This window comes from Astyanax mexicanus, chromosome 1, assembly GCF_023375975.1.
Source record: "Astyanax mexicanus isolate ESR-SI-001 chromosome 1, AstMex3_surface, whole genome shotgun sequence".
Lineage (NCBI taxonomy): Eukaryota > Metazoa > Chordata > Actinopteri > Characiformes > Acestrorhamphidae > Astyanax > Astyanax mexicanus.
In genome coordinates, this window is record NC_064408.1 from 26,593,389 (window position 1) to 26,614,626 (window position 21,238).

The 21,238-nt window shown below is 40.7% G+C and overlaps 1 protein-coding gene across 1 annotated transcript; it reads left to right on the top strand.

Moving 5' to 3' along the window:
• Positions 1 to 1,363: 1,363 nt before the first annotated feature.
• Positions 1,364 to 19,507, top strand: ppp2r1ba (protein phosphatase 2, regulatory subunit A, beta a). The gene is made up of 15 exons (XM_007245234.3): positions 1,364 to 1,493; positions 6,206 to 6,296; positions 7,123 to 7,223; positions 7,321 to 7,553; positions 7,691 to 7,838; positions 8,091 to 8,246; positions 10,758 to 10,872; positions 11,068 to 11,138; positions 13,236 to 13,370; positions 14,068 to 14,241; positions 14,423 to 14,483; positions 15,736 to 15,890; positions 16,246 to 16,388; positions 17,496 to 17,587; positions 17,696 to 19,507. Exons 1-15 carry the CDS (start codon positions 1,416 to 1,418, stop codon positions 17,710 to 17,712), a joined length of 1,770 nt encoding a protein of 589 aa, XP_007245296.1. The 5' UTR covers positions 1,364 to 1,415; the 3' UTR covers positions 17,713 to 19,507.
• Positions 19,508 to 21,238: the final 1,731 nt, after the last annotated feature.

Consider the following 21,238-nt stretch of genomic DNA (forward strand, 5'->3'; position numbering starts at 1 on the left):
TGAAAATTGGGCTTTCAATGATCTCTTTTGAAAAAATGAAGACTCCCATAAGTCCTTCGCACCTGCACCTGTCACATCACACTCCAGCAAGAACATAGCAGACGTATGTTGCCTAGTATGAAGATGATTTGTGGTAGAGACTCAAGAGAACTCGAGAGAAACCTCCCAACTAAGTTTCTATAATATATTTACATCATACAAAAATTACTTCATTTTCGATGAGCATATATGCTGCTTAAACAGGGAGCCTAGTGCATCCCAAATTTATATCCATTAACATTATAGTCATTATGACCTTTTCTTTACATATACTTATATTTTAAGTCGTTTTGAAACCAGTACTTTTACACTTTTACTTGAGTGAAAAGCTTGAGTTTGATACTTCAACTTCTGCAGAACTATTTTTTAAATCCTAGTATCTATTGTTTGCTTAATGATTTCATTAGAAGGGATGCCAACAAACATGGTGTAAAGCTGCAGTTGGATAAAGTAAAGCTGGAGTAAAGCTGCAGTAGGATGGAGTGAAGCTGCAATAGGATGGAGTGAAGCTGCAATAGGATGGTGTGAAGCTGGAGTAAAGCTGCAGTAGAATGGAGTAAAGCTGCAGTAGGATGGAGTGAAGCTGCAATAGGATGGTGTGAAGCTGGAGTAAAGCTGCAGTAGAATGGAGTAAAGCTGCAGTAGGATGGAGTGAAGCTGCAATAGGATGGAGTGAAGCTGGAGTAAAGCTGCAGTAGAATGGAGTAAAGCTGCTGTAGGATGAAGTGAAGCTGCAATAGGATGGAGCACAATGAAGTTAATCTGGAGTAGAATGGTGTAAAGTAATGTAAAGCTTGAGTAGGATGAAGTAAACCTGCAATAGGATGGAGTGAAACTGGAGTAAAGCTGCAGTAGGATGGAGTAAAGCTGGAGTAGGATGGAGCTAAATGAAGTAAAACTGAAGCAAAGCTGGAGTAGAATGGTGTAAAGTAAAGCAATGTAAAGCTGGAGTAGGATGAAGTAAAGCTGCAGTAGGATGGAGTAAAGAAGTTGCACTAGGATGGTGCAAAGCTGGATGAAAGCTGCAGTAGGATGGTGTGAAGCTGGAGTAATGCTGCAGTAGGATGGAGCAAGATAAAGTAAAGCTTGAGTAGGATGGAGTAAGAATAAGTAAAGCTTGAGTAGGATGGAGTAAGAATAAGTAAAGCTTGAGTAGGATGGAGTAAGAATAAGTAAAGCTGGAATAGGATGAGGTAAAGCAGCAGTAGGATGGAGTAAAGATGGAATAGGATGGAGTGGTTGCTACGCAGCCGCGGTCAGTTGATTTGGAGCGCCGGGCAGAAGAACACCAATCGCCGCTCGGCGCTGCGCGTCTCCGGGCTGAGGAGCTAAAGCCCCTCCGCGGAAACCCCGCAGCAGCAACAGCCGGTGACAAGATGGCGGGAGCCGACGGCGACGATTCTCTCTACCCCATTGCGGTGCTTATTGACGAATTAAGGAATGAAGACGTTCAGGTAATTTTATATAATGGGTCTGGATTTATAGTATATCTTTAAAGCTGCGGTTAAGGAGCGCTGTATTCTGTTCTGACCACGTATTCAAGGAAAAATCGGGTCTGTCAGGCGTTAGCTTAGCTTAGCCTGATTCAACTGGGTTAACACTGCTCAGCCGGCGAGCTAACCGCTAACGAGAGCCCACACACCGGTGTTCTGCCGAATTGTGCTAACCAGTCAAAAACTGCTGGCTAGCCAGTATAGTCTGTTTTTATAATCTTAATAAAACAGCGGGTATCTAAATTAGCTAGATAACTAGATTAGGTTTGTTAGGGTATTTCGATAGGCTACTAGCAGTTTATTATAACATACTCTCATGCAGATATGTGGTTGGCCTAAATCACTGTCAGGGCAAATATATCTTAGCTAGCTAAAATAATTTAACCTATGTAAGTGAGAAATGTTGCAATTTTTGCCATTTACAAATTTGAACAACTTTGAGCTTCAGCAAATTAATTCAGTAAGCTCAGACTGTAGCTGTAATGCACCAGAGGAAAGAGATTTAACGTTACCGTGAGATAAAACATGTCAACATAAAAATATGGGTCAGCACATGCGCAGTGCTGGAAAGTAGCACAGTATGGTGGGTAGCACGACTTGACGGAACACCTGTGTCCCTAAAAAAGACGTGAACTGCGTGACAGACCGAATAGTCTAGCTAGTTAGCAAACACGCAGAAAAGTTGGGCAGTTTTTGGGTGCATAAATGGCAAATGTAACAAGTTAAGGTAGCTAGGCTATCTAACTAGCTACTGAAGCTAACAGCACTCTGCTGTTGTATTTGTTTAGTAAGTCGTGTGAGGGTTTGAAATCAGGATTCCGGCCAAGTTGGCTAACGCCAGCTGGAGTTAGCAAGTTATGTTTAATGTTTGTCTGCTGGTAAGGTAAGGTAGCTAGCTAGGTATGTTAATGTTTTGTTTGCTTACTAACTACTCAGCTAATCTAGGCCTGGCACCATAGTTAGTTTGCTATAATATATGAGCATGGCCGCAATACTTTTTTTTGCAGACCTCAATGTTGTTAATTAGTTGAGGACCTGTAGCGAAGAGTGCTCATTACCATGAACCTGCTGGTCTGACTCTGTTTAGAAACAGTGGAATTGTATTTGTTTAATTTAGCTGTACAGGTGCTGGTCAACGAATTAGAATAATTTTAAATAGTGCAATCATGAAATTCTTTGAATGCATTTTTTGTGCAGAAAGCAAATCAGGTGTTCACCGCACCTGTCCTACTCGTTAGACTAATCACAGAACTCGTTACCTGGAAAAAAAATTTGCTCAGCTGAGCTTTCCAAAAGGCCCATTTAGGCCATTTAACTGTGACACTGTTGTTTTATTGAATTAGAATAATGGAGAAACCGTTTCATTGAATTAGAATAAATGCTCGAATTTTTGTTTTCTGTGAAGAGTGTTCACTGTGCAGTATAAAGTCAGGGTTGAGTAGAATTTCTAAGTTGTAAAATCAATCATGGGTAAGCAGCGCGACCTCTCAACCGGAATAGTGGCTCAAATTCAAGCCCTTCGCCAACAAGGCTTGACCCAAACTAAAATTGCTGAGCAGCTCGGCATCAGCCAGTCTTCCGTCTGCAAAGCTCTCAAGAAAAACTGCAGCAAGCGCACCAACTGTTCCGGCGTCCGAAAAACTTCTGCTCGCGACAACAAGCAGCTGAGAAAGATCGCAGTCAGCAACCGGTTCAAGTCCACTTCCGAGCTCACCGACTTGTGGAACAAGCAGACCGGCGCTGACGTCTCCAGATCAACCACTTACCGTCGTCTGCGCGAACTCGGCTTCAAATCTCGCGTTCCAGCAGTAAAACCGATGCTGAACAAGAAACAAATGGAGAAACGGTTGAAGTGGGCCAAAGAACACGGTGAGTGGACTGCTGAAGACTGGCAGAAAGTGGTCTTCAGTGACGAATCACGCTTCTGCATCTCCTTCGGTGACCAAGGTCCTCGTGTCTGGCGTCGTGGTGGCGAAACCTACAACCACGAGTGCGTGAAAAGATCCGTCAAGTTTCCCCAGAGCGTTATGGTCTGGGGATGCATGTCCGCTCGAGGTGTAGGGAAACTCTGCTTCCTCAAGAAGACTGTCAATGCTGCCGTATATCAAGATGTTCTGGAAACGTTCCTGATTCCGACTGTTGAGGAACAGTTCGGCGAAGAAGACTTCATATTTCAACAGGATCGACCAAAGTCGACCAAAGATTGGTTCACTAAAAAACAGCTTGAAGTTTTGGCATGGCCGGCCAACTCGCCTGACCTCAATGTCATTGAAAACCTTTGGGCCATCGTCAAGCGGAAAATTCGCGACAGAAAGCCTACTACGCTGGACCAACTGAAGCAGAACATCGCCACTGCCTGGGAAGCTGTGAGTGCGGAAACTTGCGACAAGCTGGTCAAATCGATGCCGCGGAGACTTCAGGCAGTCATACAAGCCAAGGGGGCAGCCACAAAATACTGAGAAAGTGATGATTGTAATTATAATAAAAATTATTCTAATTCAATGAAACGGTTTCTCCATTATTCTAATTCAATAAAACAACAGTGTCACAGTTAAATGGCCTAAATGGGCCTTTTGGAAAGCTCAGCTGAGCAAATTTTTTTCCAGGTAACGAGTTCTGTGATTAGTCTAACGAGTAGGACAGGTGCGGTGAACACCTGATTTGCTTTCTGCACAAAAAATGCATTCAAAGAATTTCATGATTGCACTATTTCAAATTATTCTAATTCGTTGACCAGCACCTGTATATTCCAGTACTAATGTCATGATATACTTAGTAATTAAAACCTCGGTACTGTTTAATAAAAATGTGTAGTTGCCATCATTACGAAGTAACAAATATGTTAAAATTACTGTGCTTGACAGTTATTTCTCTCTGTCCCTGAAATAATGAGCCTTTTATGCCACTTATTTCATAATAATATAGTAGTTTAAAATTTAGATTAGGGGTGGGCAATTTGGCCATAAAATATTATGACGATATTTCATGATATTTTCGCGGTAATAGTACTCTTAGTGATATGACAAAACAGTAAATAAAAAAATATATTTAAAGAATACACTACTGCAACAAAATGACATTTTATTACTGTATGTGATATGCTATGGCACACCACTAACTGAGATATTAAAAAATACAAGAATTTCTATCAGACATGTGACAGAAGTCAATAATTCATGTCATGATACTAATAATGCACTCCAAATATCTCCATATATCCAGGACTGAAGTAAAATAAATTATACTGGACAGAAATAATCTGTCTCTAGTAGATATATAATGAGAAATGAGAACAGTGTGAATTTTTCTTTTGCTAAAAACAGCAAAAAAGTAGTACCCTGATGTGATAATTAGAGGTGGTTGATATGGCACGAAATTTCAGGGTATTAAATCGTTCACGATATTCAAAAATGCAGGCGATATTAATGCGTACGATACAACATGGCCCACCCGTGATTCCGATACTGCAATTGGAATGTAAAAATGTCAGTCTTCCTTTAAAAACGTTAACATTGTATAAAAAAACTTATATTGACTTGATTAAAGTGAAATACCAGCTCACTCAAAATAATGGTCTGCTCTTGCCAAACACAGTGGGAAACATTGTTCAGTAAGTTAATAACACAATTATTGTAACAGGCTTTATATTCTTTGGAAGAAAGCTGTCGTAGTTTTGTGCTGCAAGAATTTGCTGGTGCTGGTTTACTTGTACTAGAATAAGCTAGACAGCAGTGGTGGGTCCAGAATGTGGAAAAAAGAGCATAATCCTGGAGTGAATTGTACACTCTGGAGCTGCCCTCTTATATCTGCACCCACATAGAATAATTTCACAGTCCAGATGTGCAACACATGCACATAATCAGTATACACCTTTATACAAAGTATTAACTCTCTTAACATGGTGTTTAAAAAGGCCAACATAAAGCCTCAGCATTTTACTGGTAATGGTGGTGTCCTGTTTTTCCCACTCCCATGTTAAGTGTTCATCTTCTGCAGGTGCCAGTGTTTGCTGACTGAACTATCACTCATTAATACTCATTTTTATCCAGAGAGTGAGGTGCAGTAGGGAGATGACTGCTGAAATGCAGAGCATACTGTCCATGCTGCCATGGACAAAATACTAAATAATGCATTTCCAAGCATGTCAGGTCTACAAGAAATGTCAGTTACTGTTAGCTCAGCATGTCCAGACTTTTTCTTGGGATGCCTTTTTCTTGACTAGTTAAGGGGCCAGAATGACAAAAAGGAAAGTTGAGAGTTTTTTATTTCTTATTTTGAAATACAATTTCAACAGGAATACAATGTTAATATATAGTATATAGTATATAGTATAATGTGGATAATTACACAGTATGAAACTGTCTTAATAGACTAAGATGTGTTTCAGGTGGGTCAGATACTGTGTGTGGGCACCCATGCAAAAAAATGTACAGGCACGTTAATTAATAATGTCACCCAAATTGTACCATGAATTCCTTATTTGTGGGAAATAAAAGAAGCATGTTTTGCTTCTATGTATAGGTGCAATATTTGTCACGCTGACCAAAGTGTAGATTGTCTAATGTTTATATTGTGTTTATAGGCATAGTAGATCTTTCTAGTGGGTCTGTCTGTTTAACCATGGCCAAGTTTTGAATTTTGTGTGATTTTTGTCTCTATTTGCTTTTATGCAGTTGCGGCTGAACAGCATCAAGAAACTCTCCACTATTGCTCTGGCATTAGGAGTGGAAAGAACACGCACTGAGCTTCTCCCTTTCTTGACAGGTAAACACCTGGCATGCCTAAAATCTTTGTGAAAAACAGAATTCAAAAACGCATGCCTAGGACATCACTTAACATGTAAATATGCTTAGTTTTGCAGTAACACTGGAATTCACAGGGCACTGTAGCTAATTTCAAATGAAACTTTTTTTTCTTTTATTCTGAACAAACTTTTATGGATGTATCATTAATATCCATACGAATTCAAAATACCCCAGTGCATGTGGCAAGTGACAATTACAGTGTTGGACACAGTTATTTATTTTTGTATGTAAAAGGAGTAATTATTTTGTATGATGGTTCGGCCTATTGAAATGTAGTTGACTGCTGACATTTAGTACTTTTAAATATGAACACTATTTGACAGAAATTGATTTTTCTACTGTTATCATATAGATGTAACTACCTCCATTTGGCAAGGGGTGCTTGTTTGTTTGGGGTGTGTTGGTGGAGTTGCTAGTAGTATAGTAAATATTCAGTGTGCAGCAGTGTTTGGTCCCATGCAGCAACATTTATATTACACTCTTTAAATGACTGGTAATGACAAACATACTAGGACCTTCAGGAGATAAACATACACAGACTCAAACTTATTGATTAACCTTTTTTTTGTTTAAACCACAGATAAGGTTCCTTTTAGTTAAGCCTCTTAGACCTGGACATGATTTCAAGTCTAATGGAATCTGTTGTAGGCCACAATTTCATCATCAGAGAACAACCTCAGTTTACAGAAACCTGTGTTTTAATTGGTGTCCATCCTGGAAACTGCATGTTGCCTTACTTCATCCCTGTTTTACCAATAATTTCTTCTGCACACTACAACATACAGATACCATCTACGATGAAGATGAAGTGCTTCTCGCCCTTGCTGAACAGCTGGGTAACTTCACCATGCTGGTTGGCGGCCCCGAGTATGTCCATTGCCTCCTTGTAAGTACCCAGTGTTATCATTTATCATAACAAGCTCTGTAAATATAATTGTATTACTTCTCATTCACATCCTTCCCTTTTTCCCCTGTGTCCTTAGCCACCCTTGGAGAGCCTGGCCACAGTGGAGGAGACAGTGGTGCGAGACAAAGCAGTGGAATCCCTACGCAAGATCTCCCATGAGCACTCACCTGTAGACCTGGAGGTGCATTTTGAGCCACTGGTAAAGCGTCTGGCCAGTGGCGACTGGTTCACCTCCCGCACCTCAGCCTGTGGACTGTTTAGCGTCTGTTATCCACGGGTCTCCAGCACTGTCAAAGCTGAGATTCGCCAGTCAGTTTGCATAATTTTTTTCTCTTACTAGTTAATAGTTTACTACAAATGCATTGATAGTTTAAACAATTTATAGCACATAAAGATATTGTCTGTAAGTGAAATAATGAGCTCTTATTCTCTATTTCCTTTCACAGGCATTTCCGTAACCTGTGCTCTGATGATACTCCTATGGTACGTCGTGCTGCTGCTTCCAAGCTGGGAGAGTTTGCGAAAGTCCTGGAGTTGGAATACGTCAAAAGTGACATTATCTCTCTCTTTACTGCGCTGGCCTCTGATGAGCAGGTCAGTTTGTCATACCTTGTCAGACAGGCGTCTCTAAAGCACCAATATTCTATGACGTACATAGCACTGAATTAATTCACATCTTTGGATGTGTGTAATTTTCCCGTTCCTCAAACCTGGGCACACTTCCCTGGGACTTTGCCTACTAGTAATTTGTAGTGCATTAGAAAATAAGCTTGTTTGTAGTACTAGTTACATTCTAATCACGTTTGCTATGCACAAGCACCGGACCAAATGTGGTGGTTGTTGCAGGACTCTGTACGTCTTTTGGCTGTGGAGGCATGTGTGAGCATCGCTACACTGCTGCCTCAGGAGGACCTGGAGACTCTGGTCATGCCAACTCTCCGCCAGGCAGCTGAGGATAAATCCTGGAGGGTGCGCTACATGGTGGCTGACAAGTTCTCTGAGGTAAGAGAAAGCTGCTGTACCTTATTTTGTTTGCATAAAGGCTAGGAGATGATAAGATAAGATATATAGCATATCTTTATGCCGCTGTTTTGTTTATTTTAAGAATTGGTTAAAAGAGATGCACGGTTCATGCATTACTTTTTTTTTTTGGTAAGAAGATTGCCACTTGCAAGGGAACACTTAAGTTACCTTAGCACCGTGCTTGTTTGTTTGGGGTGTGTTGGTGGAGTTGCTAGTCGTATAGTATAAGTTCAGTGTGCAGCAGTGTTGTGTCCCATGCAGCAACATTCATATTTCCACTCTTTAATGACCCGGTAATGACAAACATACTAGGACCTTCAGGAGATGACCGTACACACAAACATATTGATTAACATTTTTTTTATTAACTACAGGTTAGGCTTTGATTTTCCCTCTTAGTAATGCCTTTTAGACCTGGACTTGACTTTATGACTCATGGAATCTGTTGTTGTCCTCTGGCTGTATAGGTGCATATTGTAGTTTTATAATCCTCCTTCACCCTGTTTTTCAGTTTTGTGGGAATAGAAACTGTTTAGTTTAAATAAAGTATATTTTAACCTTTGAAGATGGCATTGTACAGATGATAAATGCTAGGGATAATTTTTTTCCTGTTTGGAGTTGTGCTGGTAGAATTACCAGTAAATGTGGTGTACAAAGGCACATGGTTTTGGTGTTTAGCAGGATGATGTGTTTAGTTATGTTCTGCATGTTAATTAGATGAGTGTTTTAAAAGGAAAGTCTACAGGTGTGGAAGATTTTGCTTACCTCCCAGTGATATAATCTCATTGCGGTTAGTGTTTGCGTTTTTTCCCCATGGGTCAATAAAAATCAACTAGTATTCTCCATATAACAGAATATTTCTATATGCTATGTCTTATGCTATGTTTGCAGCAGTAACTTGTCTGTAACTTAGCTGGTACAGACAAGCATAGTACTTTCTCTTCCTTTTATTTAATGGTTAAGGTTAATGCAGTGGCTTTGATATAATAACTGTAAAGACTTCAGTAAAATATATGTCGCGACGTTACACATTATTTTTGCATGCCATTAGCAGTCATTATTAAAAATGAATATATACTATAAAAAAAATGTCTAGAGATTAGTTCAATTAAGCTTGTTCAATTAAGCATGTATGCTGAGAACATCCTGCATTGTTTAAAATGTAAATTGCAGCTTGCGAGGGAACACTGTTTAGTTACCAGAGCACTGCTATGCTTAAAACACATCACAGAATATGTGGTTTAATGGAAAAAATAAATAAATATATAAACCAAACAAATAATTGTTAGAGCCTGTTTGTGAACCTAAGGTCACTGTGGACAGTAACACAAGTTATGCAACAGTATAACTTGCAATTCTTTAGTAATGGTATTTTTATTAATCACCTTACTGTTGTTACTAATAGCAGTATCCTTAATATGCAAGACTGCATTATTTGTCATTTTTACCAATTCATACAGCATTTGTTTTTGTATTAGGGCTAGGCCTGTCACGATAATTTTTTGCAAACAATATGTTGTGCCAGAAATTATCGCGATAAACAATATTGTCATTTTAAGACCATCAATAGCCATGAATTTAATGACAACATAACATAATGTTTTAAAGAAATTGCACCATATTCAAGACATTAAGACATTTTAATTAATGATCATTTGGAAGATCTACACTTTTTTTTTTGGGGCTGCATCAGCTCACACTTGGAACGGGCTCAGATCCAGATTCTGCACCTAATTTTGAACTGCTTTGTACATTTCCACCAACAAGAGTAGGTTCTGGAAAACTGGTGCAAACACGGGCTGGTTCACTAAAAAACCCAACATTCTTATAAGCCTGAACTAAACCAGTTTCGGGGTTCTTTTGGTTGAAAAGGGCTAACTCTGTGGAGTTGCAGTTATTGATGCACTGGCTAAAATACTGTTCTCTGTTATATATTTATAATCATAGTGTATGATAAATACACAAACACAATGGATGATACAATGATTATTACAATTATTGAATTCATATCCATTTGTAGACATGTTCCAATGTGTTATGGGGACAAGTGGCTTGTGAAAAAAACTGTCAATGCATATAGATTTTTATAGAGCTCAGTGAAGGGTGCTTTTAATCTTAACTGATAGCCACTCGTTTTCTGTGCTGCTGATGCTTGCATCATGGTGCATGGTGCAATTAAGAGCTTTGTATATGTTTTTCTTGCTTATTGGTTCTGATATAAAACAGGCTGAAAACATGAATTTTATCATACCCACTTCTACATGTGCCTAAATGATTGTATTATGATGAATTAGTGTACTAAGCATGTGAATACATAAGTATGCCACTACTAATTCTTTCCATCTGCGGGTTTAAATATTCATGTATATTTAAAATGTCATTAAATATCATGATACAATATTTTTACTATTATCGCCCAGCCCCTATTCTGACATGAAAACATTTGGGAACCCCTGACACAGATGGCTGTGTAATTTTTTTTATTTGCAGTTACAAAAGGCAGTTGGTCCAGAAATCACGAAGAATGACCTTGTTCCAGCCTTCCAGAATCTTCTCAAAGACTGCGAGGCTGAGGTTCGGGCAGCAGCTGCTAATAAAGTCAAAGGTAAGTATTGCAGCAAGTGAATTTTGCCTCAGTCTTGCTTTAACTCGTCATTTAGCTTGTGCAATAGGCTACTAGGATTCCTACCAGTTTGTGTACACAGTATTGTTTTTTTAGGATCAAGTTTGTTTACCGTCTGCATGGACTTGTATTAGGAATCATTTCAGCTATTAATATGTAATCTGTCTTGCTCATCAGAATTCTGTGAGAATTTACCGGAAGATAGCCGAGAGACAATCATCATGACTCACATTCTGCCCTGCGTCAAGGTACATTACTCATGCAGTCACCAGCCAACTGGCTTACTAGACTTTAAAGCAGTCCTGTAGCCTATAGCCTGTCGGATTCTCATTCCTTATTTTGCCTGTTCTATTCTCCATTTGCTTTTTGCCATACTGTAGCCTTTATGTACTGTGACGAATTCTGGCCCCCAGAGCTTGTTCAGCACTCTAAAAATTGCTAGTTCCTTGCAGTTTGTCTGCGAACTTCCAGCTCTCTTCTGGCACTCTGACTGGCAGCTAACACTCTGACTCAGCGTCTGTCTGTCCCTGATGTAAGCAGCTAAGAACTAAACAAGATCAAATTAACTAGACCCACTGTCTTAACCCTGATGTTCTGTTAACAGATGGAAGACAGGACTTGTGTGTTGAATGTAGATGGAACATTTCAACTTGGCCAATAAAAGCTGTTACCTTTTCACTAGCATGAACTAGATTACCGTATTTTTCGGACTATAAGGCGCACTTAAAAACTTTTAATTTTCACAAAAATTGACAGTGCGTCTTATAATACGGTGCGCCTTTTGTATGGATTTTACTCGTCAGGTTGTAAGGAGCAGTAAACACACACTCCGGGCAGCGTTATAGAGAGTTTCAGTGCTATACAGAGTCCAGAGCCGTGCAGCTCCGAGGCTGAGCAGCAATAGCATTAGCTAGATGCTAACCGCTAAGCTAGCTAGCTTATTCACTGAGATCAGTATTATCTAAATTTTACTCGTCAGGTTGTAAGGAGCAGTAAACACACACTCCGTGCAGCGTTATACAGAGTTTCAGTGCTATACAGAGTCCAGAGCCGTGCAGCTCCGAGGCTGGAGCAGCAAATAGCATTAGCTAGCTTATTCACTGTTCAGAGATCAGTATTATCTAAATTTTACCCGTCAGGTGTAAGGAGCAGTAAACACACACTCCGTGCAGAGCCGTGCCGCTCCGAGGCTGGAGCAGCATTAGCTAGATGCTAACCGCTTAGCTAGCTAGCTTTTTCACTGTTCAGAGATCAGTATTTTCTAAATTTAGCACTTTTAATACTGCTGGAGCAGTATTATTAGAGTTAGATGCTAATCGCTAAGCGTTCACCGTTCAGAGGTGAGTTATCGGCCTGTAAGTCTGTGCTGCTTTGCCTGGCTAGCATTAGCTAGATGCTAAGCGCTAACTCTCTCAGAGGTGAGTTTTATCAGCCTGTAATCTGCTTGTTTACCGTGTTAAAACAAGCTACGGGGGACGAATCGCTAGCTAATATCTCACTGTCTTACCAGAACACGCAGGATTACTCAGTGTAACGCTGTCGTTTAAGTTTGGGTTAACTTTACTAGTTTAGGTGACTAGCTAGCGTGCTAGCGGATAGCTATGCTAACGCTGGTGCAGCAAGCCTTAGTGGACATCTGGAAATCTAAGCTTACTGTAAATAAACTGAAGCACGTTACTCACCCAAATAAACAGTTTTCAGGAGAGGAATCTGTGTAGATTAATATCCAGCACTCGTTTGACTTTGAAATAGCTAGATTTGTATACTGAGACGCTCCACCGGCAAGCGACCACCCCCGGTGGGGGAAGGGAAACATGGCGCCACCCCTGTTCACTTTGATATAGGCACCCTTTCTAGTGTCACTTAACGCGCCTTATAATGCGATGCGCCCTATGTATGGAAAAATAGCAGAAAATAGGCGTTCTTTGATAGTGCGTCTTATAATACGGTGCGCCTTATAGTCCGAAAAATACGGTATGCTTTTATTATTATTATTATTATTATTAACACTTTGCATCTGTGCTTAAGTAAAGTGAGACAGAAAAGGTCTGATCCCTCTTATCCCTATAAAGTTTTTCTAAACAGACCCTAAGGGAGCAGCTTCCCTGCTGATTCATAAAGTCCTTCGCCCCCTCTAGTGTGCTGTGCTTTGCTGCAGTATGATTCATAATTACAATTAAACTGGATAATGTCTGTAATTACAGGGTTTAGTGCAGGGGTAATATTTCATTTAGTCCTAATGATTCATGCAGTTTGAGTTGTGGGGGCTGTTAATGTTGGATTTTACAGCTGTCAGGTATCTCATTAACGCTCCGGAGTCTTGTTTTGCATGTGTATGTCTGTAGGAATTGGTTTCCGACACGAATCAGCATGTCAAATCAGCACTGGCCTCTGTGATCATGGGTCTGTCGACCATTCTGGGCAAGGACAACACCATCGAGCACCTGCTGCCTCTCTTCTTGGCCCAGCTCAAGGATGAGGTAAGACCCTAAGAACCATGCCGGCTGCTGCAGGCCTTTTTGTGGTGCGAATGTGGTGCAGATTTTTTTTAATTTTTTTTTTTTATATATTTATTTTATAAATTATGCATGTTTGACCTAGACCAGATTTCAGTGAGATGATCTGCGTCATCTTCTAGCCACAGATGAGCGTCCTGTATAACTGGTCACTTTGATCCTGCAGGCCAGTGGGAAGCCTTGAAGTGAGGGATGAATAGATGAGTGCTGTGCAGTTTTCTCCCATTTCATCTCTGCAGGGCTCTCTTTATTGCTCCCTGCTGGCCTGTGCTTCTACATTGTTCCCTTTCTTCTTAGCCGAGTCTTTGAACGTGTCTCGTGCCTGTTCACCAACTAAAGAGACGGAGAGAATAAAGGCTACTCGTATTATAATGGTGTTTACTGATCTGTCAACGTACTAAAATCTAATAGTGTTTACTTTGTGGGAGGGCCCTGGAAGAAATCTTCCTTTTACCATCTTATACCTGCATTCATTTTACAATATATTATATATTTTATAATAGCTACTGTATTGCAAGATTTACTCAAAGTTGCTAAACAGCAACCATGTACTTTATGGGATTAACTCCTCATTTTTATTTTATTTATGATGATAATGCGCTCTTTGCGTTTATGCTGTCTAGCATTCTAATTATCTTTTTTTTTCTTTACTCCCTTTCAGTGTCCAGAGGTGCGCCTGAACATTATTTCTAACTTGGACTGTGTGAACGAAGTCATTGGAATCCGCCAACTGTCCCAGTCTCTGCTCCCAGCTATTGTGGAGCTGGCAGAAGATGCAAAGTGGAGAGTGCGGCTGGCCATCATAGAGTACATGCCACTGCTTGCAGGCCAACTGGTGAGTCTCAGTCCAATCTGCCCTGTTTAAGTAATTGGAGTAGATGTCTTATCTCTTTAATTGGTGCTTGGTCCATCTTGCATGTAGAGAAGTAGTTGAACTAGACTAATATTTATTTTATTGTATGCTGATTGTATAGTGAGCCTCATTAATATTGATTTGCTTTTTTCTGTCTCTTCAGGGAGTGGAGTTCTTTGATGAGAAGCTAAATTCCCTGTGCATGGCCTGGCTTGTTGATCACGGTACGTGAGCTCTCAGCAACCCCAGTGGACTTAAGGAGGAGTTTCACTATATATTATGAACTACTACTGTGCTGAAACTTTTTTTGTGATGTCCAGAAAAGAGCACAGCACATCAGAGGGTTGTAGAGGGATGTGCTTCTTGCGTTGGCACGTTCAGGGTAGCCTTTTGATGCTTTATTGCTATATAACTGGATTACTGTTATGAGCACCAAATTTAAAATCAGTCCTCAACATTAGTTTGAATAACAGGTTTTGCAATAATATCACCACATGTAAAACTGGTTCCATTATGTATTATTAGATATTTTCTGTGTCTTTTACTTTTTTCCTACTCTTTAATGGGATGCCGTGGACTGCCATTTTCACATTGTAATTAAACTGATTTTAATTTGTGTTGCTTGCAGTTTGTTTAAAGAGCTACGTTTACATTACCTGACAATTGACTCTCTTTTTAAATATTTTTCTTTTTGCCTTAATGTGACTGATTTGTTGTTGTGCTGAATTCTGACTCCCTGTTAGAACCCGATTCCCTTCCCCTCCCCTCCACATGTGTGTGCATCTGCGTCACGCAGCAGTATGGGCACAACAGATTACACTCGGCATTCCTGTTGTTTCTGTTTATGAATAACTATCAGCTTTTCCTTTACAACAAGCAGAACATTGCTTAAGGGGAGTTAGATTCTGGCGGGAGCCGTGGAAAAAACAACAGGGGTGACGTAGGCAAATGTATCTGTACAAGTGTGACGTTTCATACAGATCTGTTCACTTAATTAAATATAAGTGACCTTTATCTGTCTAATGTGAATTGTCAAAATACCAAATCTCATTTGAGCAAAAAATGAATAGTGATTAATGAATCTAGTAGTGTTAATGTAGTCACACACGGATGCCACATGAATTCACTGCACTTGTTCGGCGCTGCTTCTGCCTTCGTTATCTCCCTGTGAAAATAAAAAAAGGCTTGGATATTCAGTCTTATCATGTACTATAATAATAATTTAGAGCGACCCAGCTTGTTCAGTCTACCCCTTAAACCCTTAAAGAACCTTTTTGACCCCCTCATATGCTGAGTATAACAGTATGTATAATGTAAATATATTAAGATCTTAGCAAATACTGTTATTAATAGATTAAGGTCGTAACTGCATTTATTACCAGAATGTATAACTTTTGACACATTGTTTGTTATATCTACATTATGGGGTTAATTGCCTGTTCACTGACTTGTTCTTGCACGTTTTTGGCGTAACAGTGTACGCCATCAGAGAGGCAGCCACGTGTAACCTGACGAAGCTGGTAGAGAAGTTTGGAGCAGAATGGGCTCAGAACACCATTGTTCCCAAAGTGCTGGGCATGGCCAACGACCCAAACTACCTGCATCGGATGACCACTCTGTTTTGCATCAATGTGAGTCTGCTCCCCCTTACACACGCACACACACATGCTCCCTAATTAAACCTTTTTACCTTTGCAGTAGCGGGCAAGCTGTGTGGTTGCTACAGTGCAAGATCTAGTGTTTAATCTTCTTTTGGGAAACCTGGATTGGCATAACCTGGGTTTAAAATCCTTGTTTTTGTAACTAAACAGGCTAAAAGCGGAAGTGTTTTAGGTGAATGTGCCCCATTTTCCTCTTCTCTCATAAATGACTCATTATTTTTGTAGCCATAATCTCCATGTGCCCAGTGACTAACTCTTCACATGAGCAGACACAGCCAGTTTATGAACATATTTAAAAGTATGTGTGTCCATGTGTGTCTTTCAGGCTCTGTCAGAAGCATGCGGTCAGGAGATCACCACTAAACACATGCTTCCTGTCGTCCTGAAGATGTCCAATGACCAAGTGGCCAATGTGCGCTTCAACGTGGCCAAGTCTCTGCAAAAGATTGGCCCTGTTCTAGACAGCAAGTAAGTTTTCCAGTGTCTCTTAGGACAAGGGTGCTGCATGTTTTGTTTTATGGAGGGCCACACCAGTGCAGAATTTAGCACTGCATAAATACATAGCTTATGTGTTGGATGTATTACTTTAAGAAATAGCAATTACAAACTTCAATGTAAAAATGGTTCATGTGCAATATTTTTTTTAGCATCCCAACATGCATGCTCTAAATGCTTTGTTTTGCTTACTGAAACTAGACCTCTGGCTGTGATAGTGTTGGAGAGCTGTATTCCTAGTGGTGCGGGTGTTCCCAAACTTCAACCCTCCACTGGGTTGAATGAGATTATCTTTACCTCAGCTGCAAACGAGGCCCCGGGTTAAGAGTGTCTTTTAATTGCCATTATAGTCTATTTGGCAGCTGTGCTCTTGTTGCCTTACGACTCCCTACGATTTCTTTTTTTCTTTTTTCTTTTTTTAGTTGTTTAGTGTGGTATGAATATTATGAATGGATCAGACACAGCAGTGCTGCTGGAGTTTTTAAACATTGTGTCTGCTCACTGACCACTCTTAGACATTCTTACCTAGCTGCTCCACCATCTGATCCACTCTTACCAGCACAACACTAACTGCCACCACCTTAGTGCTAAGAATGACCCACCACCCAAATAATACCTGCACTGTAGTGTTCCCGTGGGGTCCTGGCCTCCACATGGCTGGGCACATGCTTGTAAACGCAGCTGCTGACAGTGTGTTGAAAGCTGTGCACCTCAGTCTGGCACAGTTTCGCACAGATATTTATAGCCAAAATCACACTTTGAATCCCAGAAAAAACACTTATTTACCTTTTTAAAAACCCTATTTAATGCCCGATTTAAAGGGACTATTATTGTTGTTTTTGCTGTTTTTCTATGGTTTTGAGTGCTTAGCTGACTCTAAAGTAGTCGGTCCGGATCTCTTGACGGAAGACGGGTCCTGCATTGTTTAATATTGCCATATATATTGTCCAAAAAAAAATTGTAATGTCAAATTTTTTCAATATTGTGCAGCCCTAAACTAAATATTAAAACATGATTTAAAACATGATTTACAACAAGGCTAATATCCAGTTAACTAATCAGAAGTGTCCCCTTTCACAGCTGTCTGCAGGCTGAGGTGAAACCAGTACTGGAGAAGCTAGCTGCAGATCAAGATATAGACGTCAAATACTTTGCCCAGGAGGCCGTAAGTGGTAAGTGATAATTGTGAATAAGATGCAATACTGCTGCTTAGTTGTTTGTTCTATTGACTGTTTCTATTATTACAGCTCAATATTTTCTTCTCTTTTTGTCATCCACAGTTCTTGCCTTGGCCTAGTGGAGCTGCTGATGAACTCCTTCCCCATGTCAGGCTGACCTGCACATACTGATCATCATCCAGGATCATTCATTGGACTGTTATTAGAGAGGAAACGAGTTCAGCTTGTTTGTCTCGTTTATAAGTGTCAGAGAGCAGCGTCTCTGCTGTTGCAGTATTTGGTTTGAGTCTGTCAGTTTATCTGTTTCTTCTTCTTCTTCTTGCTTTCTTTTGTTCTTTCTATCTCTTACTCTACTCTTTCTCTCTCAGCCTTGAATGATCCTAAGCACTTCTCCCAGTCTCACCCTTCATTCTAACTACAGTTCATTAGGCTGACACACAAACACACATCTTTCCCTGCCCCCCTCTTCACATACATACAGTAGTATGTTTATCACATTGTATTCACTCACACCTCTTGCTACCCCTGGCTCAGGCCCCTCAGTGGGCAGCACTTTTAAGTGTAGTCTTAGTATTTAATGAACTGCTGAGATAAATACTTGCAAGAATACAAACTCTATATCTATTAGGGGGTGGTGATGTTGAATAAGATGATAAGGAGGAAGAGGAGGAGGATGATTGTGATCTCAAGGCCCCTGTTAACTGCTAACTGTATCCGCTCTAGTTTCTGTGTGCTAAGAACAGAAGCATATGAGCAGTTAATACTGATTCAGAGCTTGCATGGCTTGCTTCGAGTCCTGCGCTCCCTGCCCAACCCTCTGCATGCATGTGGATGTCTGGACTGATCACAGCTCAAAACTGACAAAAGAACTGCCGCTGTTAGCACTTAGCATCAAGCCTGTGCATTCCATCCGTTGTCTTATATGGCTGTGAATATATGTTCAAGCCCAGGTTCAAGACGTTGGCTGCAGTATTTCCACATTGTGCTGTTTTGCTGTTTCTAACCCAGCTAGCTCTCTGTTAGTACTCCAAATTGAATGGTTATGATCGAAAAGGGACCATAATGAACGATGCCTTGTCCTATTAAGAGTCATAATCCTGAGGAAGCTTTTGCGGCTCCTTTTTTTTGTGCTTTTCACTGCATGGTACCTACATTACTCAACTCTGTACCAGGTGATGTTCCCAAAACACTGTCTCTACTATTGTCTTTAAAGTAAAGACACAGAAACAGTTCAGAGTGCTCCTGAAGAGATTGTGTTCCAGATTTTTGGAGATTGTGGCTTTTTGCGTCACAAAAAAGGTTGCTCTGCAAAGTTCACGGGTCACGTTTTAGTCTAGACTTGTTTGGAACCATGAGCGAACAGGTAGTGTATGTACCCAGTACCCATGTACTGAGTTTGCCTGAAAGCAAAGCAAAAGAGCTGCATAGAGTTGAGTCGGTTAGTGTCGGTACCATGCAGTGTGAATGCACCATTTCTCTGCCAATTCTTGGCCATCCTGTAATCAGCCATGCTGCACATTAATGGATATTTTATTTTCCCTTTTAATTATTCTATCTTGTGTTCATATTTGTTTGTTTTATGTTGAACCAGATCATCTGTAACTGCTCTTAAACTTCTGCATGTTCAAATGTGAACTCCACTGCTGTAGGCAAAGCCTCATTAGCAAGAGAACAGACAGTTATGGGTCAGTTAATTCACTTCCAGGCAGCACGTTTTCCCCGTTATTAACATGTTAGCTTTGCCGGTGATGCCTACTTCAACTTCTTTCCCCACAGCTTTAAAAAACCAGAACCCAGTCTTGTTTTTGTTGTCTTGATCGTTGTCAGAATGTGCTTTTTGGTTTTATATGAACGTGAACCCACACTGCCCTCTGAACGGAGGGTAGAGTCAATAAAGAACCTGTTAGAAACACAGTTTCCCTTGTCTGAGCAAACTTTCTTGAAGGCTTTGTTCACCTAGTTATGGAATTTGATCAAAATTTCATTTCTACTGTCAATTGCTGTGATGTGAAGTTGTTCACAGGAGTTCTTTCTCAAAGTAGATGACTGCGCTTGAGAATTTGATGTGCTGTTGGGTACTGCTTTGTCAGTCTTCTTGTTTTTCGCACTTCACTTTCGTGGCTCGTTTTATTGTAGATATAAAAAGTACGAAACCCTCGTAAGGAATTAGAGCCCCGCTGTTTAAATCCAGATGAAAATTTTACAAGGAATGAAAGGAATCACGAGTAAGCTCAGACCGTTTGTTATTTTTAGAGATCAATTGTAGCTGCTGCTGTATTTTTTATTTTATTTTTTTTTGTATGTGTTTGTTTTCTCAACTGCTGCAGGTTTAGCAGAGCCCTGGTGAGAGCTTCACGATTGCCAGCGAAGCTTTTGTTCTGACAAGGCCATTACGTGTCTGGTGTGGATTGTGTGGCAGCTGCTGTCGTGTGCGCTGGTGAACAGCTCGCCGCTGCTACATCACGACTCACCTTTCGAGTGTCAGCGGGGCTTTACTCATCAGCAGCAGGGGAATTCAGCTCCCTCCCGCTGCCTCAGCTATTTAAGTACAGCTCTCCTGGCTCCGGCTGCTCGTTTGACCATTAGCATTGTTGTTTGTTCCCCTCCTGAGGGTTTTAAAATGTTTATTGTCCAAAGCTCTGACAGACATTAAAAAAAAAATCTGCTCTGGGGGGGGTGAGGTTCTGGGTTTGAGGTTAAGGATTGTGAGCAGGTTTGTGGCAGACTGCCCTCCATCAGTACAGTACAGCACTGTACAGCGAGCTGTAAGCCAAGCAGAGGGCGTTTACAGTCTAATCTGATTTACGGATCAGAGCTGTCTGGCTGCTTCTCGAGGCTGAGGCTGGCCATAATGATCAGGTCCAGGATGATCTCTCTCTCTCTCTCTCTCTCTCTCTCTCTCTCTCTCTCTCTCTCTCTCTCTCTCTCTCTCTCTCTCTCTCTCTCTCTCTCTCTCTCTCTCTCTCTCTCTCTCTCTCTCTCTCTCTCTCTCTCTCTCTCTCTCTCTCTCTCTCAAGCACACCTACAGCCAGCTGAGCAGGTGCCCTTCTGGACCTTAGGGTGCCCTTATGAGACCTCAGGCTTAGAGGGGCACCTGGTCAGGTATGAGAATTAATACTATATGGAAGTCAAGTTATCATGACACCCAGCCTTCTCAAATAAGTATGCTGCTAATGATCTAATTTTATATAACCCACACTACTGTATATAAATAGGGGGGGGGGGGGGGGGTGGGGAGGAGGAGGAGGAGGACAGGGACCCCTGAAAATCCATTATTTAATTGAGGTTCCTTCAACTAGATTTTGGAGCATTGCTGTAAGAATCTGATTGCATTCAAAAACAACAGTGTTTAGTGAGGTCAGGATGTTGGACAATCACCACCTCACCTCATCCCTCAAGTATTGTATGGAGCTCTATCTCTGAGCACAGTTCTACTGCTCCACAGCTCCTGCCTTACATTAGATTAGACATGGTGCCACTATAGGTTCATGTTTATCTGCTCCAGAGTGTCCTATTCAATTGGCAGTACTCCAGTCTACACAAGCTGTGCATATACACATGCAATTCTGTGTCAGCAATGTGCACAAATTGCAGTGGCTTAATGCATTCACTAGGTGTGCCCACAAACATATGGACATATAATGA